This window comes from Diabrotica virgifera, chromosome 7 (assembly GCF_917563875.1).
Source record: "Diabrotica virgifera virgifera chromosome 7, PGI_DIABVI_V3a".
In the NCBI taxonomy this organism is placed as follows: Eukaryota; Metazoa; Arthropoda; class Insecta; order Coleoptera; family Chrysomelidae; genus Diabrotica; species Diabrotica virgifera.
In genome coordinates this window covers 252,483,791-252,506,279 of record NC_065449.1, presented here as the reverse complement: position 1 = coordinate 252,506,279, position 22,489 = coordinate 252,483,791, and the positions used below count along the sequence as shown (strand labels likewise).

The following is a 22,489-nucleotide window of genomic DNA, read 5'->3' as shown; positions in this document are numbered from 1 at the left end:
AAACATCGATTGATGAAATCCCGAAGAGTTTTTTCCAATACAATATCAAAAACCCCTTTGTTTTTTAATTGCCAATCAAGCGTGCGCGACACTATTTTCCACCGTTGCATGTGTATGCAGTATGGTGCAAATGAAAGGAATAAATTCGTTATTTCGTAAACCGGCGACTTTAAGGAAAAATCCCGAAACAGGTCGATTTTTATTTTTAAGTTATGATACTGTGACATATATGGTATACTGGTGACGTCATCCATCTGGTCGTGATGACGTAATCGATGATTTTTTAAAATGAGAATAGGGTCGTGTACTAGCTCATTTGAAAGGTTCTTCAATTCTCTATTCAGTAATATAAAAATTTACATAATTATTTATACAGGATGTCCAATAATTTAATTTTTTTGTCAATTTGCCAAATGATTTAATTTAATAAAATTTTTTTGGACACCCTGTATAAATAATTATGTACATGTTTATATTACTGAATAGAGAATTGAAGAACCTTTCAAATGAGCCAGCACACGATCCGTATTCTCATTTAAAAAAATCATCGATTACGTCATCACGCCCAGATGGATGACGTCACTAGTATACTATATACGCCGCAATATCATAACTTAAAAATAAAAACCGAGCTGTTTTGGGATTTTTCCTTAAAGTCACCGGTTTACTAAATAACGAATTTATTCCTTTCATTTGCACCATACTGTATACACATGCAACGGTGGAAAATAGTGTCGCGCACGCTTGATTGGCCAATTAAAAAACAAAGGGGTTTTTGATATTGTATTGCAAAAAACTCTTCGGGATTTCATCAATCGATGTTTAAAGAATATCTACCTACCTTGACAACATTCAAATTTTCAGTTTTTCACATAGTTTTTGAGGGTTAAAAATGGCCGATTTCGCAATTTTTCAATTTTTAATTGCTTACATGTCAAAAACTATCAACTTTAGAGAAAGGACTATAGGTATTTGTATTTATCAACCCTATCTATCGATACATTTCCCAAATGTATGCTTGTTTGTATGTTTGTTTTCTTAGTTATTATTATGTATCTGGTCTTTTTTATATTCATTTTTAGTCCATATTCTTCACAGAAATTGTTTTTTTTTTGTTTAGTAGTAGTTGGAGCTGTTCAGCAGAGCTTGCCATAATCACGATGTCATCTGCATATATTATGTTGTTAATAGATCTTCCGTTAATTATTATTCGTTCACTTTGAGATAGCAATGCTTCTTCAAAAATGGCTTCACTATATGCATTAAAGAGTAATGGAGACATAATACATCCCTGCCGAACTCCTCTCCTGATTTCAATTTCTGGACTGGGTTCGTTATCTATTACAATTTGTGCTTTTTGATTCTAGTAAAGGTTTGTTATTATTCGTAAGTCCCTTTTGTCTATGTTTTTTGTATTTAGAATTTGGACTATTTTTACTTTTTAAGTGTGTCTAAATTTTGGATACAAATATCTCATATTTTTATTATACAGTGTGGGCCAAAGAAAACAGTCCACCTCAATATTTGGCAGTAGTTATTAGATTTTAAGGAAATGCCGAAACAGGTCGATTTTTGATCTAAGGGGAACACATTTTTACGGTACATACATCTGTCATTTGTCAACCCCCTCCCTTCCACATCCCCCACCCCCTATTTTTAAATAGGGAATGGGGATCGTGTGATAGCTCATTTCAAAAGTTATTCAATTCTCTATTCAGTAATATAAACATTAACATAATTATTTATACAGGGTGTCCAAGAATAAAATTGTTTAATTAAATTAATTGACACAAAAAGAGGCATGTATGTAATTTATTTAATTCAAAATACATGCTACTGCTGTTACAAAACAGAAAAAAATGTTTCGCTTGATTTCAGTGTTCAAGCTGTCACCCATCTGTCTCTTGGTAGGTTGAATATTGAATTTAAACAACAAACAATGATTATTTATCAAATAAACATTTGTGTCTTTTTTCTGTCAGCTGTAGAATATATTTTGAGTTAAATAAATTACATACCTACGTTCTTTTTTTCTGTGTCAATTAAATTAATTCAAAATAATTTTTCTTAATAATTTCTGTATAAATAATTATATGTCAATGTTAATATTACTGAACACAGAATTGAATAACCTTTCAAATGAGCTAGCACACGACCCCTATTCATTATTTAAAAATAAGGGGTGGGGAAGTGGAAGGGAAGGGGTTGACAAATGACAGATGTTGTATCGTAAAAATGTGTCCCCCTTAGATCAAAAATCGACCTGTTTCGTCATTTCCTTAAAATCTAATAAATACTGCCAAATATCGAGGTGGACTATTTTCTTTGGCCCACACTGTATTTTAACAATAAACGCATTGTGGCGGTAGAAGTAGGCTTAGTTTATTATTAGCATTACTACACTTACAATTTTTACAATAGAAATGAGTGAAAAAGAATTTCGACAACGAATCAAGTAATCAGTTATCCGAGGTTAACCCTTAATTAATTGATGAGCCACTAAAATCAATCAGACACTTTAAAGTGGCTGGTCTGTAGTCGTTCATTTAAAACATTGTTTTGCTGCCGGTGGCGGACACCGGTCTCATACACCAGTGTCTTAGTCTGAAAGGGTACTTAAGACTTAACTGAAGTCCTGATAGGTCGAGGAGTGGGGAGCTGTTTGTCTCAAGTTGATCATTCGGAGTTTTATCTGTATTTTTTCATTTATTAATCTTCATAAATTCTAATAAAGATTTTTTAATGAAAAGTTTCAAATTTCTCATATTCGAAATCATCATCATCATCATCATCCAGCCTCAAAGTCCACTGCTGAACATAGGCCTCCTCTCCTCGTTTCCAACCCCATCTATCTTGCGCCGCTCTCATCCAGTTTTTCTTTACCTTTCTTAAGTCGTCAGTCCATCTTGTAGGCGGTCGACCGACGCTTCTCTTGTCTTCTCTTGGCCTCCATTCCAATAACCTCTTCGTCCATCGCCCATCTGTCACTCTGGCTATGTGTCCTGCCTATCTCCACTTCAACCTGGCTATCCTCTCGATGACGTCAGTCACCTTTGTTCTTCTCCTGATTTCTTCGTTTCTGATTTTGTCTCGCAGAGTTATTCCTAACATTGACCGCTCAATTCTTCTCTGCGTGACTCTTAGTTTGGTAGCCGAGGCTTTTGTGAAGGTGAGTGTTTCTGATCCGTACGTCAAGACTGGGAGGACGCACTGATCAAATACCTTTCTCTTTAGGCATGTGGGCAACTCACTTTTAAAAGTTTCTCTCAGTTTTCCAAATGCTGCCCACCCAAGACCTATTCTTCTCTTCAGTTCATTAGTCTGGTTATCCCTGCCAATCGTAATTTCATGTCCCAGGTATTTATATCTATCTACGAGTTCTATTTCCTTCCCAACAATACTGATGTTCTGGTTGGGTGCCAAATTTGTCATTATTTTTGTTTTCGAGATGTTTATATTTAAACTTACATTTTCTGTAGCCACAACGAGTTCTTGTACCATCTCTCTTGCCATACCTAGATCCTCAGCTACTATGACTATATCATCGGCGAAGCGTAAGTTGTTTAGGTATTCTCCATCTATTTTTATTCCCTTTGTCATCCAATCCAAACTCTTAAAAGCATGTTCTAATACCGTATTAAAAAGTTTAGGTGACATTGGGTCTCCTTGTCTAACCCCCCGTTCTATTTTTATGCGATTACTGTTAGTATGTAATTTGACAGTGGTTGTTGCCTGTAAGTATATTTTGTGTAATAATTTTGTATACCTATAATCTAGCCTGCATTCTTTAAGCGCCTGTAATATTTTGCTAAGCTCAACTGTGTGTCAAAGGCTTTATGAAAATCGATAAAAACTAGAACTAGAGGTTTATTGTATTCCACTATTTTCGCTATTAGGGTTTTTATACTTTTTAGATGGTCATTTGTTCCGTAACTTTTTCGGAATCCTGCCTGTTCTCTTGGTTGATAAGTCTCTTTCTTTCCATTCTCTTAACTATTATTCGCGTAAATAACTTATAAATGGCTGAGGAGGCTAATCGGTCTGTAATTCTCTAAATTGGCTTTGTCTCCTGCTTTGTGTAATAGAATCATAGTAGCGTTGTTCCAGTCTGTTGGAATATTGGCGTTGTGAAAGCAGGTATTGAAAAGTAGCTTAATTTTTTCAAGTAGTATATTTCCTCCAATTTTTAGTACTTCTGATACTATTCCATCTTCGCCTGGGGTTCGATTATTTTTCATTTTCTTCAGAGCCTCTTTGATTTCTGATTTTGTTATATCGGGCATTAAATCTGATCCTTGATTTAATACCCCAGTTTTTACTGTAATTGGAGGTTGCGTATTGTCATCTTTTTTTCTTGACTTGTATAACTCTGTGTAGAACTCTTCGACTATTGTTAATATTTCATCTCTGTTTGTAGTTTATTTTCCAGTTCTGTTTCTTAGTTTGTTAATTTCTATTTTTCCTTTTTGTACGCTTTTCTTCAAATGCCTTCACATTCGAAATAAAAGCCTTAAATATTTTTATCAGAATCTATGGAAATTGATAAATTAAAAAATACAGATATAATTCTGAATAACTTGAGACAAACAGCTCCCCACTCCTCAACTTATACAATTAGAGACTTTAAAATGCAGACAGACCCATATAGTAGAGGGTACGATATAAGGTCGGACTGCACCGATCTGTTTAATGGAAAAAATTATTTATGTAAATTAGTATGTTAAACATTATAAAAAACAGGGGGTGCCTGATATAATCCTGTTCTGACTATAATTAATTAATAATTAAAAAATGATTTTTTTTCATAAATTTGACTGACGTGTTTAACAAAAAAAATTAACACTTTCGGTAAGTGCAAAATCTATAGGATATGTAAACGTAGAGGTGCCTATTTTTATCCTGTCAAAACGATTGGGTTGCCAGGTTTAAACAGGTGTCTTGTTCATAGGTATTTGCACCTACTTGTTTAATCTATCAACCAAACACAAAAATAAGCACTGTTTAATTGCAAATACGATGATATAGGGTTGCCCGTAAAAAGCCTGTTCTAAATGAGGGTTGCCTAATTTTTAAAATTTTAAAGCGTCTACTTATGGATAATTGAACATATGTAAAACTTTGTTATTACTAATTTTACGAAAAAAAGTTATTCTTTATAAAATATTCTGCATGATTTAAATCCTATGATTCAACCATCAGGTGTCAAATTTTGTCAATTTTATACGAGTTATGTCAAAAAATGTTAATTTCGGTCAAGAGTGACTTCGGCCTTTATTTTTCACAAATCGAAAATTGTTATTATGAAAAGATATTAATAATCAAAAAATATGTTTAGTGCGCAATTACATCATTATAATTGGAAAAAAAATTGCAAATTTTTCTGAAATTAGATTCCAAACTTCATTTTTATTTCTTACAAGTAGCATAACTCTTTTATTATTAATTTTGCAAAAAAAAGCAATTGTTCATAAAGAGCTTTGAATTGTCTAAAATCTAAGGTGCAGCCATCATCAATTATATAAATTTTATACGAGGTATGTCAAAAAATATGAATTTCGCTCCGAAGAAAAGTTATGCAGCATTAAAAATATGTTGCAATATAGAATTATATCCTTATATTTGGATTATTCTGAAATATAAAGGATTAAAAAAACTCTTGAGCGAAATTTATCGGCAAAATTGGCAAAAAAGGAAAATCACTGGCAATAACTCGCAATATATGTATATATTGCAAGTATATTGCAACTATTACAAGTATAATAGGTACCATGAAATATCCAATTTGGAAATTTATTTATATTAGAATAATTTAAAAAAACTGTAAACATTAAATATTTAAATATATTATAATATATTATTCAATATAAATGCAGCATTTAAAATGTCGTCATAAATTGCAACCAGAAAGCAACACATAGTTACTTGAAACTTTTATGTTTTTTCAAGAATGTAAATAAAAATGAACAAAGTGAGTCTTCGAAAATTTTGAATTAAAGAATAAAAGACGAAGTAGTTTTCAATCCTAATAGTAAATTATTAATATTGCCTACAGTGTCTACGTTCTTTCCGATGAAGGCTCCAATAAGAGCCGAAAATCGCGATTCAAGGGACTGGACTGCACTCCGTATTCTAATTGAAAAGTAAGATTGTTTTGCCTTCGCATTGCAACTGAATAAAAATGGTATACATTTTTATTTTTTAAAAAATAAAAAAACCATTAGGTACTAAAGGTATTTTTCCGAAAATCTGTCAGGAATTTAGACATTTTTGACAATTTTTTTGAAAGAAACTTTCGATATTTTTTCATACTTAGATGTTGTCTGGAAACGAAAAATATCTGGATAGAAATATTATTTCCTTACTGTAAGGAATAGTATATTGTACATACAACAAGTGAGAAAAAAGACATATTTCTCACGAGCGTAGAAATTTGTTGGTTTAAGCCGAGGGCCGCAAATCAAGCGAGGGAGAAATATATCATTTTCTCATGTATTGTACACTGTACTTTTTCTATGGATGCGGTTTTGTCAAGAGTTCAAACTTCAAAATTAAATAACTTAGGTGCTTTTAGGTATATTATATGCATAAATTGAAATAAAATATATATACATGTAGGTATTTAATATTGTTTAAAATTTATATACGTTATTTATTTGAAATTCTAATTAACAGTTATTTTTAAGCAGTTTTGAAAGTTGATTCCTGGTAAGTTTTGCTTCAACACATTTTGTTTGACAACATTAATTGTGTTTGTATTGTACATGTTACCATGGAAACGGCGATCATATGTATGTAAACCGTAGGAGAACCCCTGAGAAAAAATATTTCTCACTGCAATGGCCGACTTTTCTTACTGCATGAGAAATTGTTCGTTTTGAACGTATGTAAGTAGTGAGAAGTTGCACATTGTATAGCATTCATACAAAAATATTTTTACCGTACAGCAGATTCGAAATACTGCCAAAAATAAGCGAATGCGTCACAGACAATTCAAAATTTTGGTTTCTATAGTTACAAAACCTGTATTTTGTGGCATCACTAATATTTGAGATTTGAGTTAAAATAATAATATGTCTATTTAAAATGTTCGATTTTCGAAAAATAGTATGTATACCTTGTATGAAAAGCCACATTCCCGGACTCTGTATTGCCTTTTCTCGGCTTGCGCCTCGACGGAAATATTTACATCGTCCGGGAATGTTAAGCTTTTCCTACTAGGTATAGGTATACAATGTACTATTATTCAGTAGGTACATAGATTTTATTATTCTAAATCATAAGTATAAATATTACATTTGTAAAACATTGGTTCCAATAATTTTTACTCTACATCAGATTCATTGGAACTAACATTTTTAATATTGCCTTCGCTACATTCACAATTATCTTCCGTCATTTCCAGAATATCCGGCACTTTCAAAGGCGTTTGTTCCCCATAAATCCTGTTGGTTTTAAATAATCATCTAGATGCCAACCACAGTTTTCGGGCTGGAGTTTTGTACATTCCGACTCATTAACATCCGAATTAACAAAAAGCGTTCGTTAGATTTTTTGTTTTAAAGATTTCCAGCATGGTGGTATAGTGTTGGAGTCAAAACTGTTAATTTTTTTCAAAAAGTGTTCGCTGTCTTCTTTAGCAGTATCAGTTTTCATAAAAATACGATTTCTTGCATCATTTACTTTGTTGCAGTTATTCAAGGCATACATTTTAGCGGTAAACTCTAAAAAACATAAAAGTTTCAAGTAACTATGTGTTGCTTTCTGGTTGCAATTTATAACGACATTTAAACGCTGCATTTATATTGAATAATATATTATAATATATTTAAATATTTAATGTTTACAGTTTTTTAAATTAATATAAAATAAATAAATTTGGATTTCATGCAAAAGTATTTCTATAACCAGGATATTCAAATAAACAGTCATCGGTGGCTAGTAGAAAGTTTTCGGGACCTCAAATTTATATTCCTTAAAGCGGGATATTAATATAACAGGGATTCTAATAAGCGGGTTTGACTGTATATACATATATTGCGAGTTTTTGCCAGTGATTTTGCTTTTTTGCCAATTTTGCCATTGAATTTCGCTCAAGAGTTTTTTTATACCTATATATTATTCCAGAATATTAAAATTTTAAGGATATAATTCTATATTGCAACATATTTTTAATGCTGAATAAATTTTCTCCGGGGCGAAATTCATATTTTCTGATATACCTCGTATAAAATTTATAAAATTGATGATGGCTGCACCTTAGGTTTTAAACAATTCAAAGCTCTTTATAAACAATTGCTTTTTTTCGCAAAATTAGTAATAAAAGAGTTATCCTAGTTGTAAACATAAAAATGAAGTTTGGAATGTAATTTCAGAAAAATTTGCAATTTTTTTCAATTATAATGATGTAATTGCGCACTAAAACATATTTTTTGATTATTAATACCTTTTCATAATAACAATTTTCATTTTCGATTTGTGAAAAATAAAGGCCGAAGTCACTCTTGACCGAAATTAAAATTTTTTAACATAACTCGTATAAGATTGACAAAATTTGACATCTGATGGTTGAATCATAGGACTTACATCATGCAGAAATTTTTATAAAGAGTAACTTTTTTTCGTAAAATTAGTAATAACAAAGTTTTACATATGTTCAATTATCCATAAGTAGACGCTGTAAAATTTTAAAAATTAGGAACCCTCATTTAGAACAGGCTTTTTACGGGCAACCCTATATCATCGTATTTGCAATTAAACAGTGCTTATTTTTGTGTTTGGTTGATAGATTAAACAAGTAGTTGCAAATACCTATGAACAAGACACCTGTTTAAACCTGGCATCCCAATCGTTTTGGCAGGATAAAAATAGGCACCCCTATGTTTACATATCTTATAGGCTTTGCGCATACCGATAGTGTTATTTTTTTTTGTTAAACCGTCAGTCAAATTTATGAAAAAAAATCATTTTTTGATTATTAATTAATTATAGTCATAACAGGATTATTTATTTATTTATTTATTTATTTATTGGTACACATCACAAACACCAGTAATAAACAAAAAAAAATGTTACAATGGTAATCACAGGTGATGGCAACTTACAAACTAACAAACAAAACAACAGACTAACAATAACCAAAGAAAATACATATATATATATATATATATATATATATATATATATATATATATATATATATATATATATATATACATATATGATATAGATCTATATGTTGTATAACTTCTAATTGCATCTGAAAATTATCCCAGCCCACCAGAAGTTTCTGAATATCTTTACAACTTGCATCGAAAAAATCCAGTTCTGGATGCTGGTCTAAAAATTCATTACAAACTCTGAGCCTAATCTTTGGTATCTTAAAATGTACAAAATTCACCATTCCACAGCTTTTATACTTAAAATTATTTACAATATTATATATTATGAACATCACAGACTGCCGATCCCTTCTAGCAGAGAGTATTTCGACTTTGAAATACCTTAGCATTGAATAATATGAGATCATATAAGGGTACACTCTATATTTTCTGAAATAAAGATATCTTAAAAAACGCTTTTGAACCTTTTCAATTAAATCCATTTTAAAAGCTGTTGTTGGGGACCATATGACTGACGCATATTCTAGATTTGGTCTTACAATGGCATTGTAGAGCCTTATAATTGTGTCAATATCAAAGTCCCTAGAATTACGTATAATAAAACCTAATATTTTACATGCCTTATTTACAATACTATAAAGATGTTTATGAAAGCTCATGTTTGACTCAAAATTGACCCCCAGATCCCTAAATTCATTTTTCCTGTCTATAACTACACCATCTATATGATAATCTTCAATGATGAAATTTAATTTACGAGTAAATGTGACAACTGAACATTTGCTAATATTAAGTGACATCTTATTAATTCTAAACCAACCAGCCACATGATTTAGATCAGACTGTAACATTTGACAGTCTTCATTACATGAGATTGTTCTAAAAAGTTTAAAGTCATCAGCATACAGTAGGCTGGTTGAAACAATTACTGATGCTGGTAAATCGTTGATAAAAAGTAGGAAAAGGGCCTAAATTACTACCCTGTGGGACACCTGACATGGCATTAAACTGACCTGAAAATGTTCCTCCCACCTTTACTATCTGTGATCTGTGAAGCAGGTAAGATTTCATAAAGTTATATGCATTCTCAGAGAAACCATATTCAACCAACTTATTATATCAGGCACCCCTTGTTTTTTATAATGTTTAACATTCTAATTTACATATAAAATCATTTTTGTCCATTAAACAGATCGGTGCAGTTCGACCTTATATCGGATGTTAGACTAATAGTAAAACTGCATCATTTGAGAAAGGCACTCTGCCGAAACAGTTGTAGTGACATAGGTCTGGATCAAGCGTATGAAAAAACGTTGATTAAAAGCAAGCTGAAAATTTGTTAATAGCTTAAGGGTGTCTAGTCGGATAAACTTTGGTATATGGGAACACTGTAACAGGGGCAGTTTTAATTGTGAACAGGTTAAAAATTTGGAACGGTCAGACCACGAAAACAGCACATGTATTTTGTCCGACATAACAGACTTAAACTCTCCGAACAGAGATTAAACTCTCATGCAAAAATCAGACTGCTATTTATCACCAAATGGGCGTTTAAATGAGTGGAACATGTAGGATATGTCAAATGACAGGAATTATGATAGGTGATAAATAGCAGTCTGATTTTTGCATGAGAGTTTAATCTCGGTTCGGAGAGTTTAAGTTTGTTCTGTCGGACAAAATAAATGTGCCGTTTTCGTGGTCTGACCGTTCCAAATTTTTAACCTGTTGCACAATTAAAACTGCCCCTGTTACAGTGTTCCCATATATCAAAGTTTATCCGACTAGTCACCCTTAAGCTATTAACAAATTTTCAGCTTGCTATTAATCAACTTTTTTTTGGTACGCGGGATCCATACCTAACATTATAATAAACTTTGTAGAAGTATTGAAAACAAAAGTTTTTCAGTGTTTATTGTTAGTTTTTCTTATTATTATTGTCACTGTGTTGTTTCTCCAATTTTTTTACAATTGCCGTAACTTGTGCCAAATATCGTATCTAGTTCCATTATATTCCTCGTTTTCTGCTTGTATCTAATTTGCTCTTCTTCTTTGAGTGCCGTCTCCTAATCGAATGTTGGATATCATCATCACTATCTTTATTCTATCTACCGCTGCTCTGAAGAGTTCTATAGAACTGCATCTAAACCAGTCCCTTAAATTCTTCAACCATGACACTCCCTTTCTTTCTATACTCCTTCCACCTCTTATCTTTCCCTGTATTATCAGTCTTAGCATCTCATATCGCTGTCCCCTCATTACGTGTCCCAGATATTGGAACTTTCTTATTTTTATTGTGTTTATTATTTCGCATTCTTTGTCCATTTCTCGCAATACTTCCGTGTTAGTTTTCTTCTATGTCCATGCTATTCTAAGCATCCTCCTGTAACACCACACCACATTTCAAAGGACTGTAGCTTATTTACGTGTTCTTGCTTCAATGGCCAGCTTTCAAGTCCATATTGCAGTATTTATCAACACGTAGTATCTCAAAGCCCTTACTCTGAGTTGTAAGCTAAGGTCTTTGTTGCAGATAATTGTTTTCATTTTTACGAACACATTTCTTGCTATTTCTATCCTGGTCCTTAGTTATGTTCATTTTTCTCTGAAATCCAGGTACCTAGGTACCTATTTGTATTTATCCTAAGTGACCTATCTCTGTAGAACAAATAAAATAAACATACATATGTACTAACACTTACCAAGTATAATTTGTTCCAAATACTGCATTTCCATAATGGCATCATAACTTATAACTCCATTGTATTTCTCCAATACTGCATTGATTTCATCCCGAGCCTTGTCCTGGATGTCTTGATTTTGAGCCAAATGAAACAAAGCGTATGTCATCGCTGTCGATGAAGTTTCAAATCCGGCGATAAAGAAAACGAAACTATGAGCAGTAATTTCTTTCATGGTGAGATGAACACCTTTACTGGAATCTGCTTTGATTGTTCCATCATCTGTAACCTTGCCTATATTTTTCAACTGGATTAGAAGATGCATGAAGTCTTTTCTATATACATTATTCTTTTCTCTGTAAGTTACAATATCATTGACAACTTTCACGAAAAAGTCTTCCAGAAACTGAGGCATCAATCTACAGTTGAGTTTGATCCACACCCATTCGGGCACCAGATCTCCTAGCAGCTTAATTTTTCTTTTAATTTCCGTAAATATAGTACGCTTTTGTAATGCGCGTGGTGGAGGACCTAATAATTTATTAGCGATAGCTTTGAATTCTGAATCTGGATTGTCCATGCTTTTAGATTCTATTCCAAATGCTACAGAAGTGATTATGTCTACAGTGAAACGCATCAAGCAGTCTTTAATGTCGATCGGTTCTTTAGATGTGCGGTTATTTTCTAATATCTTCTCCAGACCAGATGAAGCATCCATCATAGTTTGGAACATCATTTTTAGTTTACCTGGAAATGAAAAATCGGTTTTAGGATTTCAAACATCGCTTAAATGTTGTTCTGAAGCTATTTCCTTGTGGCATTTTTATAATTGACTATTTAGATGGGAAATAAGCCACAATTAAATTGAAAAAAATAATTTTATTAACGTTTCGACGCCCAAATCGGGTGTGGTTGTCAAAATACAAAATACTACTAATTTTGACAACGACACCCGATTTGGGCGACGAAACGTTAATAAAATTATTTTTTTCAATTTAATTGTGGCTTATCCCATCTAAATAGTCAATCGCTTAAATGATAACAACTTGTAAGTCCCGACAATAATTAGGATAACTGGACAATACTAACATACTCGAATCACTCGAATTAGAGCAAATGAAGAACTGGAGATTTGGTGCTACAGGAGAATGTGGAAAATACCATGGAAAGAGAGAGTGACAAATCAAGATGTTTTGTTTAAGATAGGGAAGGAATGCGATGTCATAAAAACCAGACAAACGAGAAAACTGGAATATCTAAGCTACATAATGAGAGGGGGAAAGTACGCCCTGCTAAGACTCATAATCCAGGGAAAATCTCGGGAAAGAGAAATGTGGGACGTAGAAAGATTTCCTGGTTGCGAAATTTAAGGGAGTGGTACAGCTGCAGTTCAATACCATTGAAAGACATCTCCAGACAAATTATAATCCCGGGCAAAAAATCCCCACAAAAAATACCGGACAAATAATCCCCACAAATATTTTTCTACAAAATATGTATCCCCACAAAGAATCCCCATGAAGTATTTGCTACCGAATAGTTCTCTAAAAGTTTTCCTGTGAACGCAATCGACTCAAATGTTTTTCAGCATCAGTGCATAAGAGTTATAGCAATGGCCATGAAACCGCTTTTCGGCACGACAATAATGATTAGTAATTAAGATTAAGCATGAATTATTGTAATTTCGATAACCAAATTTCGAATTCCACTTACATGCCGAAAACTTCAAATTTTGCATGACAAACGAGTGAGTTTTTTCAAAAATCGTAGAAGATATGGGGAATGAGTTAAGGCTGTGGGAATCATGTTGTAATTATTAGCTTAAATCTTTTTCTCATTCTGCCTTGGATAACTAAGTTCAAAACACTGTCTATTGTCTGTGTGCATCCATGAAAAATGTTTGCGCTATTAAGAATGTTTAGCTTTGTTATGAAAATGCAGAACACAGGTTTTTGGCATAGCTTTTGAAAGCTTTTGAAGCAGGCAGGGGCGTCATTTGGGCGTCCAGGGGGGGCATTTGCCCCCCCCTGGCTCTGAAAATGACTAAAATTTACAAAAAATACAACAATATTTATCATAACATCATATATAATGTATTGTATATATAGTGCTTGCCCCCCCCTAACAAAATTTCAAATGACGCTCCTGGAAGCAGGTTTCTGAACTGTTGCTTGCAGTGAATTGAAACTGAGGACTAAATATTTTTCGTTATGTATTACTAAAAAGATTACTACCATACGCCGAAGAAATAGTTGGTGACAGTGTGATTTCAGGCCCGGAAGATCGATTTTTTATCAAATATTTACTACCTATTAGACAAATGTTTGAAAGGATTGGGAGTATAATCAAGACGTGCATCAGATTTTTATAGATTTCAAACAGGCTTATGATTCAATTAATCATCCTACACTATGAAATACAATGATCGAACTGGGCGTACCCAAGAAACTAACTGCGGTAACGCAAATGTGTGTAAGTAACTTTTTTGCACAAGTTAGAAGAGGTGGGGAAATATCAAATGCTTTCTGTGTAAATTCTGGACTGAGACAGGGAGATCCGTTATTCCTATTGTTGTTTGAGCTGCCCTTAGAATATGCCATGCGAAAAATTTATCCAAAAATCAAACCAGAAATAGCTGCTGGGGAGAGGCCAGATGGGAGAAAGTCTGTAGGGCGGCTTAGAAAAAGGTGGAAAGATGCAGTCAGAGAAGATCTGGAGAAAATGGGAGTGAGACAATGGGAAATAGCGGCACAAAACATGGAAGTAAACCACTCACAAGGACACTCGAAGAGTTATAATGGCATTGATGTTGATAATAACTAAATATTTTTGACAATACATTTACAAAAAGTATCAGGTTTTTTGCATTACAATCAAGATTATCGTTTTCAGGACCAGCAGTTCTCATCACGAATAGGCAATGTTTTGAACATAGTTATTCAAAACAGAGTGAGTAAAAGATTACATAATTACATAATTACAACATGGTTCCCACAGCCTTAGCGCATTATATCTTCCACGATTTTTGAAAAAACTCACACTCGTTTGTCATGTAAAATTTGAAGTTTTCGGCATGCAATTGAAATTCGAAATTTGGTAATCGAAATTACAATTCATGCTTAATTTTAATTGCTAATCATTATTTTCGTGCCGAAAAGCGGTTTCTTGGCGATTGCTATAGCTCTCACGCACTGAGGCTGAAAAACATTTGAGTCGATTGCATTCACGGGAAAATGTTTAGAGAACTATTCGGCAGCAAATATTTCTTGGGGAGTTTTTGTCTGCGTTTTTTTTTTGTAGGGATATTTTGTAAAAAAAAATTTATGAGGATTAACTGTCCGGGGATTATTTGTCCGGGGATTTTTTGTCTGGGGATTTTTGTTCAGGAATAATTTGTGAAGATTTTTTGTCTGAGATTATTTGTCCGGGGATTATTTGTCCTAGCTTCGCTTGACACCGAAATTTTTTTGTATTGTTTCTGAAAGACAAGTTACATTTTCCTACTATTCTTTATATGTTTTTATATGCCCTGGGAGGGGTTCTAACCCCCAAAACCCCCCCTGGGTGCGCCACTGCACAGTTCTTCTAAATGACTTATTCAACACATACTTAAATTTAAACCTTACAGGAGAAAGTTTATTTTACCCCTAAACTATGCACTTTTCGATTCACCTGTTAGATACACGTGCAGGGCTGATGCCTGCCAGGTCATGGTTTTTAGCCTTGGTGTGCCATGAATTATCAATATACAAATTTCTAGCTTTACAGGAAGACCGTTAGTCGGAGGGTTCACTAGCTCTTAGACTCTAACTTTGTTTTAAATAGTTGTAGGACAACTTATTTTTGAAATTTGCAAAAAAACACCAGCTTTTTAAATATAGCTTTTTGAATAAAAATTTAAACTCTACATGCCAATATTCATCAATTTATCCTTAGGGATTGTAATGCTTAATGTTACCATAATAATAATTCCTAGGGATTATAGCTAACGCCATGGCGATCAAAATCCTCTTGTTGGGTGAGGTGGATTACTCCTGTCATTTATGGCTTGATGTGTATCTTGGGTGCTGTTGCGACTCTTTTCCATTTCTTCCTGTCCTTGCACTGAACTTTCCAGTCTTGCACATTCATTGCTCTTACGTTTTCTTCTACATCATCCAGCCATCTTCTTCTAGGTCTTCCTCTACATCTGAGCATAGTGATGTCCAGTTAGTTATCATTCTCAACAAATCTGATTGTGGGCGTCTCTGTATATGTCCTATCCAATCTAAGCGAAGAGATATTGTGTATCTGACTATTTTTTCTCCATCCCATATGTAACAACAGGTCTTATCTTTGTTTTCCAAAGATCTACTAGAGTCTGGCTTCTTAGTAGATTTCTATTTATTCCATATGTTTTTTGCCTTTCAGAATTCTTTCCTCTGTTCTGTCTTTTCCGGTTTTCCCTATTGTTACTCCCAAGTGCCTAAAGGTGGATACAGTTTCAAATTTATGTTTCTGCGTTATTAGATATTTCTGAGTTATTGTGTCATCCTTCCCTATCGGCATGTATTGTGTTTTGTGCTGGTTTATCTCTAGCCCTATTCTCTTCGCTTACTTATCTATTTTTCAACTGCTTTTATAAGTGTCATCTTCCTCTTCGCTGTGATAACTAGATCATCTGCATATGCTACTAGTTAAAGTTGATCTGTAATAATGTTTTTCTTTGCAAAGTTTGTCTTCCTTATTATTACTTCCAATATCAGGTTAAATAGTGTGGGTGATATAGAGTCATCTTATATCACGACTTTGTTTTACATTGATCTCCTTAGTTGAAAGAAGTTGTTCCGTTGAAACATACCAATATAAAAAAGTTATTTTATTTATAAGATTAAAAATACTGAAACTCTTCTTCTTCCATTTAACTGTCTTTGAATCTTTATGATTTTAATAATTTCTATCTTAGAGCTTAGAGTGTTGTAAAACATTGTAAATATTTGTAAATTTGGATAAACAAATTGGATTGAACTGTTCCATGAATTGTTTTGCAATTTTCCAGATAAGGGAGCGTTCAAGTATTACGTAACGCGTTTTCTTGAAGATTTTTGACCCCGTCCTCCCCCCTATGTAACGCACGTAATGGGGCGTTCAACTATTACATAACGCAATTTTTGAAGATTTTTGACCGCCTCCCCCCAACCTGCGTTATGTAATACTTGAATGGCCCCTAAATTCTCATTTGTCTGTGTCTAGTCTATATTATTATGTAGTATGAATGTCGTCAAACACCTGTCCACTTTTGGTAATATTTTGTGATTATTATCTCTTCAGTTTTGTTTCCAAAAACTAGTGATAAGGGGCTATTTTTGAGGACACCTGTGCAAATACATTATCAAATTCGTCGACTGTTATACTCAAATATACTATAGAGTATTTATTCTAGTAACAATTAAAAAAGCAAATAGTCAGATTAAGACTATCAACACCAAGTACTTATGTACTGATAAATGATACCATTTATTTATAATATACATATAATACATAATGCTAAAGTTCGATGACTCTGTATTACAGCATTAACATGCCAAACAATAATTTTAATCTATATAAATAAAAATGCATGTTTGTATGTATTATTGTGTTTCAATTTATCAATCAAAGATAGAATATAAATTTTATTTTTTTTAATATAACGCGGGCACATAAATTTGATACACCCTGTATATTGATTTGTAAATATTTATTAGAAGTTAGCCTTCAACGCAAAATGGTTTCTCCTTAATGAATTTTTCCATGAAGAATATTAAAAACATTTTTGTAAATAAAAGTGAAGTGAAAGTTATTTAGGATTAGTATTTTAAACCGATTGTTTATTACGGGAAAGATAGAAGCCATAGATAATTAGTTCTTAGAAAATTAAGGTAAAGAAAGTTTGGAATTTAAAGCTTTCTGTTTAACCCCGAGTAAATATTGTAGAATTTCCCGAAAGTAATTAGTATGATGATAGGAATAATTTTGAGAGTGTGAGTGGGTTTTCGAATGAAAAAAAGAATGGAGAGAGAGAGATGTTTCTGATTGGCTTGGAAATTTGGAATGGGGAAAGTTTTGTTTGAATGTTGAGACAGTTTGGAAAAAAAAAGATCATTGTGTTACGGGCATTCGAGAAGAGCAGTCAAAAGTTTTCGTGAGTAGTTCAGAAGCAAGTACTAGTGGTTGTTTTTGATAGTAAGAGATACTGAAACCACGAGAGAAGATAAGTATAACATAAGATAATTTAGACATTTTTTTTATATTATAAAAAGGCACCCAGAGATTTTTTATTAATTTTTATGTATGATGTGCGACAAATAAATAATAATTAATATCAAAGTAATAGAAAGCAGATCATAACAGTATGTATGTATGTATGTATGTACCTTATAGACTCGCAAACTATGCATTTGATCATATGATGACCTTAATGAAAGTTGTTGTGCATGAACCTGGGAAGGTTTCTGAGTTGATACGACCAAACTAAGTAAAAAGGGCTAAGTAAAAAAATTTTGTATGATGAAGAAGCAAAAGATACATACAATTTCAAATTTTCACTTTTTTGTCTTCAACCGTTATTTTTTAATAGCCATTTAAATATTTAACATCTATATTACTATATTATAAAATTATCCGATCGCAGTGTTTGTTGCCATACTCCTCCGAAACCACTTAAACGATTTTTATGAAATTTGGCAGTTAGACTCGACCAGACCGGGAGTAGGATAATATGGAGTTTCATACGCGTACGTCATAAGGGGGTTGCCCCCCCCTGATATATTTTTTTAATTTTTGGAAAAACCGTTTTTTACTATTTTATGAGATGTAGAAGCAAAAGATACATATAATCCTAAATTTTCAATTTTCTATCTCGGACAGATATTTTTGAATAGCCATTTAAATATTTTACATCTATATAAAAATTCTCCGGTCGCAGTGTTTGTTACCATACTCCTCCGAAATGACTTGACCAATTTTTATGAAATTTTGCAAGTATATTGGACTGGACTGGGAGTAGGTTGCTGTCTATATTTCATACCCGTACGTCATTAGGGGGTTGCCCATGACGCCGTAACTCTCACAATAATGACGTGAAAAATATGAAATTAAGTAGGTAGACTCCTTGCTTCCGAGCAAAACCGATTCCGAGCAAAACCGTACTAAAATTTTTTCTCTAGCACAATCGGTGTCCGAAATACAATATCTCAAGCCGTAGCAATATTCTGAGGACAGAAGAAGAACGAGCGACAAATTTCATAGAAGAGAAGTGGAACAGTTTAACTTTGGGACTCAAATTGGGCAAAATATGAATTTTTTAATCTTGCGAAATTTTCAAAAAATATCTCTAAACGGAACCGTAAGCAGGAGAAAAATTCTGAGCACACGAAAAGAACAAGCAGCAAATTATAAACTTTTATTTAATTTTAATTCATTTTGTTTAATTTTATTTAATTTTATTTAATTTAAGTATTTTATTTATTTTCGTTTATTTTATTTTATTTCATTTTATTAAATTTTATTTATTTTTATTAGACTATATTTTCTTTTATTTAATTTTATTATTATTTTTTAATTTATTTATTATTTTTATTTAATTTTTTTTAGCTTTATTTAATTGTATTTAAGTTAATATGATTTTATTTATTTGTATTTAATTTTATTCAGTTTTAGTTATTTTTATTTACGTTTATTCAATTTCATTTAATTTTAATTTACTTCATTTACTTTTTTATTTAATTTTAATTGAATTTAATTTTATTTAATCAACACCTATAGACTTGGAATCTCCCCGAACCCAATCATAAATAGAGGGTTGTTTTGAATGTAGATATAATAAAGCTGTTATATTCGTTATAAGATAAACAAAAGGCCTAGCCGGCTAAGATGATGAAAAGTGCCCCCAACTCGATTCGAATTCCATATAGGTCACCGTTTAGCATATATAGTGAAACTAACTTTCTGAAATTTTTAGCCCCCTAGGTGGTCATGTGACCCACCTAGAGCCTAATTAGGCTTTTTAAGTTTTTATTTTTTATCTCAGTTGCATCGAGAACTAGCGAAAAACTTTAAATAAAAAAGTTGTAAGTTTTAAAAAGTTCTGCCCGAAAAAAAATTTTTTTTAATTTTTGGCGGGAAAGTTAAATTTTAGAACAATTTTAAAATTTTAAATGAGTATAAAAAAATAACTAAGACATTCGTTTTCACGAAAAAAATATATAACGTGTATTTTTGCATAATATTTCACCCTGAATTTTTTCAAATTTATAAAATTGGTGAAACGCACCTTTAAAAATAAAAAGCCGCATTTTTTCGGTTTTTTTTTTCGTTTTTTGATACAATTTTATACATATTTTTCAAAAAAGGTAATACCTTCACTAGAATAGGTAAAAAAACTGAAAAATAATTGGGGTTTGCTTAATAAAAATTTTTTGTAATCCCATCCATTTTCAATATACAGGGCGTTGAAGAAAACAAAATTTTACACATTTTTTACGATTTGCCGAAATTACTGGCAACATTGCAATAAAATTTGGCGAGTTTTAAGAGGTAGTTGTTGTGCATTTTTTGACATACAATTAAGAGTTTTATATTTATCATTGGCGCGTATACGGGTAATAGTCTGAACATTTTAAAGAAAAAAGATAGTACGCCACTGACATATTTCAAATTAACAATCCTTTTTGAATTCCTCGTTTAATTTGTGACAAAAAATCTATCTTCCTATTTTTTCATACGACGCGCCATTTTTATTCAAAAAATAAAACATCTTAACCCTTACAAAGTATTCGAACTTCTATTAGTAGTTTCTACATCTACATTCTACATACGTAAACTCGTACGTCCATTATAAAAACTAATTCGAATACTTTGGAAGCGTTAAGATATTTTATTTTTTGAAGCAAAACGGCGCCTCGTATGAAAAAATGATAAGATAGTTTTTTGATCGCAAATTGAATGAGGAATTTAAAAATGATTGTTAATTTGAAATATGTCAGTGGCGTACTATCTTTTTTTCTTTAAAAAGTTCAGACCATTACCCCTAAGCGCGCCAATGATGAATATCAAATCCTTAATTGTATGTCAAAACATGCACAATAACTACCTCTTAAAACCCGCCAAGTTTTATTACAATGTTGGCAGTAGTTTCGGCAAAATCGTAAAAAATGTGTAAAATTTTGTTTTCTTCAACACCCTGTATCTTGAAAATGGATGGTGTTACAAAACATTTTTATTAATCAAACCCCAATTCTTTTTAAATTTTTTACCTGCTCCAGTGACGGTGTTACCTTTTTTGAAAAATATGTATAAAATTATATCAAAAAACGAAAAAAAAACCGAAAAAATGCGATTTTTTATTTTTGAAGGTGCGTTTCACCAATTTTAAAAATTTGAAAAAATTCAGGGTGAAATATTATGCAAAAATACACGTTATATATTTTTTTTCGTGAAAACGAATGTCTTAGATATTTTTTATACTCATTTAAAACTTAAAAATCGTTCTAAAACTTAAATTTCCCGCCAAAATTAAAAAAAAAAAAAAAATTCGCACAGAACTTTTTAAATCTTACAAATTTTTTATTTAAAGTTTTTCGCTAGTTCTCGATGCGGCTGAGATAAAAAATAAAAACTTTAAAAGCCTAATTAGGCTCTAGGTGGGTCACATGACCACCTAGGGGGCTAAAAATTTCAGAAAGTTAGTTTCACTATATATGCTAAACGGTGACCTATATGGAATTCGAATCGAGTTGGGGGCACTTTTCATCATCTTACCCGGCTAGGCCCTTTAAGATTGTAACTGTTACACTACAAACTTTATTTTGTTACTTCTAACTAAACTTTATTATTTCAAACTTCATGTGTAATTAATTAAAAATAATAAAACCTCATTCACATCGAGCATTTTTTGTTTATTAATTACGAATTGTTTTTGTTTATTTTAAGTTTATTGTATACAAAAGTTTGTTTTTATCTATTGAGGCAGTACGAAGTCTGCCGGGTCAGCTAGTAATTTTATATAAAACAATTAATTACCTGTTGTAAATGTTGGTGTAAGTTTAGCCCTCATATTTCTCCATTTATCATCCCTCAAGTTGAAGAGATTCCCAGATAAAGGATCGCCTTTCTCGTTAATGAAAATATCATGATTGACAAAATGGGCAAAATCAGACACTAACACTGATTTTATCAATTCCAGATCCGTAACCATCAAAACAGGGGTCATTTTCTTGTATATCCCCCCAAATTTGTTACCGTTGTTTTTGAAATACTCGTGAAATTTCTGAAAAACGACACTATTATGGATTTCCATTCGGTTGACATCTTTTGTGTTGCCCTCTAGAAACTCAGGCTCTATTTGTGATACTCCTTTTCTCTTCCAATAGGATAGTCGCCAGTTTATGAAGAAGTAAAACAGTATTGGCAAAGAAGCCAAAATAGATATTAGACACACGTCACACGTCATTACAATAATAAGTGTGCGATAGCAATGATCAAGTGTAAATTTTATCGAGACTGTTATCTTATTTATATAATTTTGATATTTTTCTAGATATTTTATACAGGGTGTCCAGAAACTCTACCGACAAACGAAGACAGGAGATTCCTCAGATAATTTTAAGACAATTTAACCCAATCCACCTAGTCCGAAAATGCTTCTTAAGGGAGCTAGAGCTCTTTGAAGAT

At 32.2% G+C, this 22,489-nt stretch overlaps 1 protein-coding gene across 2 annotated transcripts in view; it reads right to left on the bottom strand.

Annotated features, from left to right (window-relative positions):
• Window positions 1–22,319, bottom strand: part of LOC126888426 (probable cytochrome P450 6a23) — an 89,589-nt gene extending 67,270 nt beyond the window's left edge. Inside the window, exons 1-2 of one of the 2 annotated variants that reach the window (XM_050656677.1) lie at window positions 21,839–22,311; window positions 11,819–12,544 (exon numbers count right to left, since the gene is read on the bottom strand). In XM_050656677.1, coding sequence (XP_050512634.1) covers window positions 11,819–12,544; window positions 21,839–22,268 — 1,156 coding nt within the window. In that variant the 5' untranslated portion in view covers window positions 22,269–22,311. Of the gene's footprint in view, window positions 1–11,818; window positions 12,545–21,838 lie in introns of both variants that reach the window. The other variant, XM_050656679.1, reaches the window with a different exon arrangement.
• Window positions 22,320–22,489: the final 170 nt, after the last annotated feature.